Source organism: Lipophrys pholis (assembly GCF_963383615.2).
Source record: "Lipophrys pholis genome assembly, chromosome: 14".
NCBI lineage: Eukaryota > Metazoa > Chordata > Actinopteri > Blenniiformes > Blenniidae > Lipophrys > Lipophrys pholis.
In genome coordinates this window covers 26,916,393-26,924,266 of record NC_137633.1, presented here as the reverse complement: position 1 = coordinate 26,924,266, position 7,874 = coordinate 26,916,393, and the positions used below count along the sequence as shown (strand labels likewise).

The 7,874-nt window shown below is 43.0% G+C and overlaps 1 protein-coding gene across 1 annotated transcript; it reads left to right on the top strand.

Moving 5' to 3' along the window:
• Positions 1-1,109: 1,109 nt before the first annotated feature.
• emx1 (empty spiracles homeobox 1) lies at positions 1,110-6,598 on the top strand (the record flags this gene model as incomplete). Its single annotated transcript, XM_080479288.1, has 3 exons — positions 1,110-1,452; positions 3,387-3,571; positions 6,431-6,598. The coding sequence occupies 3 exons, from the start codon at positions 1,110-1,112 to the stop codon at positions 6,596-6,598; spliced, it is 696 nt and encodes a 231-aa protein (XP_080335414.1).
• Positions 6,599-7,874: the final 1,276 nt, after the last annotated feature.

Here is a 7,874-nt window from a genome sequence, read left to right as displayed (position 1 = left end):
CCTAAAAGGATGTGAGCGTAAAACCAGAAACTACAACTAAGGTTATATTTCTTGGAACTTTATTTTTGGCTTCAGTTGTGGCGATGAAACCAAAATCTTTACAACCTCGTAGCTCCAGGAATCAAACTCATATCAGCACAAGAATACCAACAACTATCCTGATTAGGAAGAATGCACGAAAAACAGGAACAGTATTTCAAATGTGAATCAAACGAGGGCAAAGAAGCTGATATTACTAGAGTCAGTATCCATGAAACAAACAAACATATTAAATTCGCCAAGAAATAAATTAACTTTGAAAAACACAAAGCGACGATGAGGAGACATCAGAAGATGAGATTAACCTCCAAACACAATAAACATTTCTATGGGTTTAATTTAATCTTTACTATGAGAAAAACGCAAAAAATCAAAACAAGTTTACAATTAAAAACATTCAGAAATAATCAACTGGAAAGTGGATTTAACAGAAACACTCGCATTTCCGCCTGAAACAGACACCAAAGGATTTTAGGTTTCAGCTGCATTTTAAGTTTCCAAGTGAGAGAGAACGAGGGACTAAAGGAGAAGAAACAATTGACCAAAGGTAAATGATTCGGGTTCATTCCTCCACTGCGAGGCTTCAGATGTTGACACTCGTGGAGAAACAAAGGAACCTTCTCGGCGCCGCGGGCGCACCGTTTCCCCTGAACAAACCGGGATATTAAAGCCTGGATGTGACTCACAATGGCCCATTAATTGGAGCACACACGTTTTCTCAGCGTGCCTCTGAGGCCGGCCGGCCCGGTCCGCTGTGATCCATGAAGCAGGTACTTGAGGAGAACTATTGGCAGGTGCTCTGATCCAATCACTGCTCTCCTCTGCGCTGGCGTCAAGCTGCGTGCACGTTTGGAGGCGCTTTTGGTCGGTGCGCGTCTGTGCACGGAGACCATCCCAGTGCGCGCAGACTTCAGCTCGATTTGCAGCACTGTTGACTTTTGTAGCCTCGTCTTCATCCAGCTCGTGCAGGAGAGCAAACGCTCCGCGATGCGTCTCTGAGAGGAGGATCATCTCCAGCCAGAGGACGAACATCACTTTCTGTTCGGTTCGGTGACTCTTCCCCTCCAGAGATGTTTTCCTCTGTAGGAAAACGCTGCTTCACCATCGAGTCTTTGGTGGCCAAAGAGAATCCTTTAGCGGAGGAGCCGATCCGCCCCACGGCCCTGAGTTACTCCAACCCGGGAGCCGACGCGTTAATGAGCAGCTACCAGGCTCCAGCCGCCAGGCCGCTGTACCAGAGCCCGGACCTGGTGTTCCCGGAGAGCGTCAACCACCCGTCGCTCACCGTGGCTCCGCACCAGCTCGGAGGATCTCACCTGCAGCATCCGCACTTCTTTGGGACGCAACACCGGGACCCGCTCAACTTCTACCCCTGGGTCTTACGGAACCGGTTCTTTGGACACAGGTTTCAAGGTGAGTCGAGTTTAATGATGCAGACTATCACGTTAATGCACCATATAACAAATAATAATAACAATAATAATAATAATAATAATAATAACAAGAACAAGCAGAATATTAATAATAACAATAATAATAATAATAATAATATCAAGAACAAGCAGAATAATAATAATAATAATAAAAAATTATAATAATAATAATAATAATAATAACAAGAAGAACAAGCAGAATGATAATAATAATAACAACAATAATAAGAATAACAATAATAAGAATAACAATAATAATAATAAGATTAATAATAATAATAAGATTAATAATAATAATAATAAGAAGAAGAATAATAATAAGAATAATAAGAATAATAAGAATAATAAGAATAGCCCCACTTTGAAACTGGACATTTAAATATTAAGTGTTGTTCACTAAAGAATCTAGACATTATGTTTGAGCACATCGTTGAGAAAACAGGTTTTGAGTGTTTTAAACACACATTGTGGATTTTATTATTTTTCATTGTGGATTTTTTTTACCAGCTCTCACATTCCCACTCCCTCTGGCCCTGCAGCGACACTCAGAAAACCAACAGCAGACCGAGATAAGCGCCGCTGTGGGTTTCTTCTCCATACAATAAAACTGGCCCTGGGTCAGGCGACGTTTTCCCTCATTTAATTAAAGGAATCGTCGCCACCAGGCAGGCAGACAGGCTGGGGGCAGGTGGGGGGGCAGCGCTCCTCATTTGTGGTAATGTTTAACTATATTAAAAACAATAGACTATCCAAAGAGATCCGTGAAGTCAATTAAAAAAAAAAAAAAAAAAAGAAGACCATCATACTTTCATTTCGAGGTTATTTATAAAGCGCCGTTTAAATAAAAACAAAAAAGTAAAACACGCTTCTCATTCTCATGTTTGGACTCTTAGTAAAATGCGGCTGTTTTATTTTTAATAAAGATCTGAAATGCAACAGTATTGTTGATGAATACATAAGTGTGAAAATTGCATAAGGAAATTCAGACTCATCGTAATTTAAAAAAAAATCCCATAACACGTCACAATTATCAAGAAAGTAGAAGAAAACTGAGGAAAATAATTCCGTTGTGAATATCCGAGCAACAAAATATTTAGTTTGATATTAAAGTCCAAGAAAGAAAATCAGAGACAAAGAAAAGTCGTTTATAAAGTAGTGATTCTGTTCTCTTCTGTTCTAAAACCCAAACGGTTCGTAAAGGAGCGAACTACGCGCTGTAACATCTCAGAATAATTCCATGACAAACCATATAATCTCTAACTGTTGGAGATTACATGGTTTTATATTTTAGATTTACACTTTTTAAATAAGTTTAGTGGAAAAAAGCGAATTGTGATACTTTTCAATTTTATTACGTGCAAATGACTTAATTCGTAATATTTAGTTTTCTGTTTAATATTTAGTTCACTTCAATCGCCTGAATAAAAAAGAACATTTGCTCACAGATAAATGTTCAATTAAAGCATAAAACACAAACTTGATATTAATTGTATAATTAAATGTATAAAGCGCACACTGTGATGGAATTTGGTTAAACTCGTTATAAGGAATCAGCTGATCGTTTTAATGCATACAAAGATTTTACTTGTTTTTATTATCCTGCAATTGAACTTTAAATGAGCTGTTTTATTACTACTATTATTATTATTATTATTATTAGTTGTTGTATAAGTAATACTATTACGCTTGAATATGTTTAAGCTGCACATGAATCACTGATACTATAGCTACGTTTTTATAATAATAAAAAAAGAAAAATAAATAATATAATAATAATAATAATAATAATAATAATAATAATAATAATAATAATAATAATAATGTCTTGTTTTTTTCTGGACTGACCTCTGTCTTCGGGCTGATCCCGGCCTGGTCCCGTGTCTCCTCCCGGTCCGGTCCCGGTTCCGGTTGCAGGTAACGACGTGTCCCAGGACAGCCTGCTCCTCCACGGACCCTTCGCCAGGAAACCCAAACGGATCCGGACCGCCTTCTCCCCGTCCCAGCTGCTGCGGCTGGAGAGAGCCTTCGAGAAGAACCACTACGTGGTGGGAGCCGAGAGGAAGCAGCTGGCCAACAGCCTCACCTTGTCCGAGACGCAGGCAAGTAGGGTGGAGGAACACCACACCACCCGCAGCCGGGGGTCCCGGGTCAGACCAGAGTGTCCAAACTGTCCTGGAGGGTCTCGGTCCTGCAGACATTATGATCGTAATGAGCAGCCCTTTATGAGGCTTTATAGGGGCTGGATGGAGAATCAACTTTACATTGAGGTGTAATGAAGCAGCAGAAACCTGAAACAGCAGGATGGATGGAGAACCTCCAGGACCAGAACTGGACTCCCTGATTTAGACCAGAACAACAAGAGGTTAAACAAGAAGAGGCTAAAAAGAACTCAACTCCTTAAAATGGGCCAGCAACTGGCCTCAAACACTACATCCAGAGCTGGAGCGTCTGCGAGCTCCTCACTGGAGTAAAACCACGAGAACACTGTTTCCATCGTGATTATTATTATTATTATTATTATTATTATTATTATTATTATTATTAACACGCCTTTTCAATATCAAACAAATTCAATTTACACAAGTCAAAAACATAAAAACATTTACAGCAGACTAGATACATACAAAACACACACACACACACACACACCCACACACACACACACACACACACACACACACACACACACACACACACACACACACACACACACACACACACACACTCAACATGTCTGAAAAGGGGAAACAAGAAGTAAAATATATTTAATCCTCTCATTTCTCCAATAACATTTTAGAATTATCCTGCCTATATATATATATATATATATATATATATATATATTACATTCCTACATTCATTGGGGCTGTGCACCCCTCCACACACTTAAAGAAAAACATACAATCACACACCTCTGTACAATGTACAAAGTTATTTACAGTGTTATACTCATTATTACTCCAAAAAATGAATTTAAAATGAATGAATCTATACATGTAAAAATAACATCATTCTAATATTTAAAGTTGAATGTATTATAAATGTGAGTCAGTATGATAAAGTAATGGTAGTTTTAATCTGTCTGGGTGATGCTGTTGTTTCTTATAAACAGCAGGATTTCTTTCTTCTGTATTGGTCTAATCTTTTCTTCATGTACCCTTAATGACGCCCACATTTTGCAGCAGTCTTCAATAAAACTTGATTGACGCACACTGCACAATATAAATATCATTGATGCTTAAGTTTAATGAGTCCACAACATGTTGGTGTCAATTAGGCCTAATAAGCAATAATATTAGTCAGTGATGTGAAGAGACGCCGGTCAAACGGACCTCAAATCCAGCAGCAACTGAACTGACGTTTCAGAGGCAGTAAATTCTCCACTCACCGTTAATATAGATTGTTATTGAAGTGCTTGTTGTGACTGGAGGCCTTGGATCAAATGGCGCTACAGGAAAAAGGTTGTACGTAAAACAGTCTTTCAATTACACGAAGGGCTTTAGATAGAAACGCTTTTGCACCTTTCCTGTGTATTTTCACGTTTGTGCTCAGGGTGAATGTGTGTGAGCGTTATGCAGCACGCAGCCTTTCTTCAGGGTTCACCAGCAGTTTTCACCGTTTAGCATCAGTCTGCAGCCTGATAACAAGGTGAGAGTAAGAGAGGAGGCCACTAATGAGGGACGTGAGGGCGTAGAGCGGTTTAAAATAGGCATCTGGTCACATATAGACCAGCTCCTGTTGAAGGTCACACATGCAGCAGCAGAGCAGCAGCAGAGCAGCACCAGCAGCAGAGAAGCAGCAGAGCAGAGCAGAGCAGAGCAGAGCAGAGCAGAGCAGAGCAGAGAAGAGCAGCAGCAGCAGAGCAGCAGAAGCAGAGCAGAAGTAGAGCAGCAAAGCAGCAGAAGCAGAGCAGCAGAGCACCAGCAGCAGAGCAGAAGCAGAGCAGCAGAAGCAGAGCAGAAGCAGCAGAGCAGAAGTAGAGCAGTAGAAGCAGAGCAGCAGAAGTAGAGCAGCAGAAGTAGAGCAGCTGTGTGTGTCACTCGTTTGCATTCAAACAAACATCCATTGAAAACCTTTCCAACACGTCGAGCTGTGGAACAGAATGAAGACGGTTTAGTTCAATATTCTTTCTCTGGATCTGAAAAGAGGAAGAAGGAACAAATCCTCACTTTTTGGAACGACACACTCACATTTGGCTCGTTTCCTCTTTGGATCAGGAGTGACAAAGAGTGTCAAACCCAGATCCTGGAGGCGCAGCCCTGCATGTCCTCCACGTCTCCCTGCTTCAACAGGCTGATTCAATGAGCAGCTCGCTCTCTGGCTTTGTGCTGAATGTGGTGACGAACCATCAGGACCTTCACCTTGTTACAGGAGGGAGACATGGAGAACATGCAGGGCTGCACCTCCAGGATCTGAGTCTGACACTCCTGCTTTAGGTGATATGAAATGATAAATCATCTCAGACATAACTGGAGGATTATTTCAGCCGGAGTGTGAAATATGAATAAAGTGATCCACGCTGGACACGGGGAGGACATGCAGCGTCCACAGAGAAGCCAGGTGTGTGTCCCTGCAGGGAGCTCAGCCTCTTCTGCTGCTGACTAAAGTCCATTGTGCTCCAGGAGCAGATATGTGGAGAGTTGGTGGAGAGAGGCGGCGGATTCTCACATGTGAGAAAAGCCAGATTGTGTTTGGCACTTTACCTTGAGAGACGATATCAATGATATCTCAACTGTCAAAACAAATAGAAGATTAATTTCCAGCTCGACAGGATTAAAGGAGCGTTTCAGCTGGAGTGTGAAGAGTGTTTGCTCATTTCATTCCTGTAAATCCCAGTTGCATTAGGAGGATTACGGACTGGTTGTGTGAGCTTGCTTGACTAACGAGGCAGGAACAGATGGGTTGTTCGTGTGGTCACTGGCACGGCGCCGGGTCACTGAGCGTTCTCCTCTCCCCAGGTGAAGGTGTGGTTCCAGAACCGGAGGACCAAGTACAAGCGTCAGAAGCTGGAGGAGGAGGGACCGGAGAGCCAGCAGAAGAAGAAGGGGAACCACCACATCAACCGATGGCGCATCGCCACCAAGCAGGCCAGCTCGGAGGACATAGACGTGACCTCGGAGGACTGAGGCCTCCGACCCGACCCGACGCCGCACCCGCTCCGGACGCTTCACAGGACCAACTATTTATTACCTAATATTATTAAGAATGACTAGATGAGTTAGAAGGAGACTCCAGGACTTAACGTGAGAGGTGTGGAGACACAGACGACAAAATATCAAACTATTTAACGACATCCGTCCTGAACGTGTGGACGAGGAGCGATCCCGCCATCATCTCATGATCTTCCCTCTGGTCGCCCCAGACCAACACAGGAGGTTTTTTATTGTACATAGGCCAGTGATTAAGGCTATTTGTTTCATCAGAGGTGTTTTTTCTACCACTTTCTTCGGTCATTAACGCCCCCCCCCCCCCCCCCCCCCCCCCCACACACACACACACACACACCCTACCCCATCTGCGCTCCCTCTTCATTTTCATTTCTCCTCGGTGACGAGAGACAATAATCCGCCCGGCGACCATCAGATCCATCAGTGTGGTTCCTTCTCCACCTTCAACAGCCTGACCCGATTCCTGAGTGCAGGACAGAACGAAGCTGCAGAGATCTCAGACTGTGTGGATCACAAACTCACAGCTTGTCCTCTCGGGTGGAGGAACTGATGAACTGATGAACTGATGAACTGATGAACTGATGAACTGATGAACTGATGAACTGATGAACCGTCACCTGAATGTCTGCATTCTTTAAGCGCTGTGTGTACTACAAAGCATATATAATACAAACCTTTGGAAAAAACGACAAGCTGTAATTACCTGAAGATGTTTTAGAAATAAAAAGTAAAAGTAATGTTTTACTGTGAAGCCGGTTCTGACTGCTCAGCCCGACAGAGTCGCTGGGGTTTCATCCATTCACCGGTTCGAGCTGCAGATTTCACTCATTAGTTTCTTCTGCGCAGTTGAAGGTGAATCAGCGTGACTCACGCTGCAGCGTGCGATCACAAGAAAACCTTCACACTCCGGTCACACCGGGGGATTTTACATTCAAATGGAAATGACCTTGCTCCAAGATGTGAGGATGTCGAGGAAGACGAGGAGGAACGGCAGCCTGGTTTAGAGTGTAAGGAAGCAGCGTGAGGCAGATGTGTGGAGAGGACAGCTGCACAGGTGTCAGGTGTGTTACCTCACAGCCACCGTTTCCTCTCACTTCCTGCAGAATGTGGAAAACACTGAAATCCTCCCCGTCCGGAGGCTGACACCTCTGCAGAAGAAAAGAGGGAAAGTCGTCAGTAGTGAGCGGCGGCCCTTTCACCATCGGCAATCACTTGTCAAGGGAAACGGAAGGAA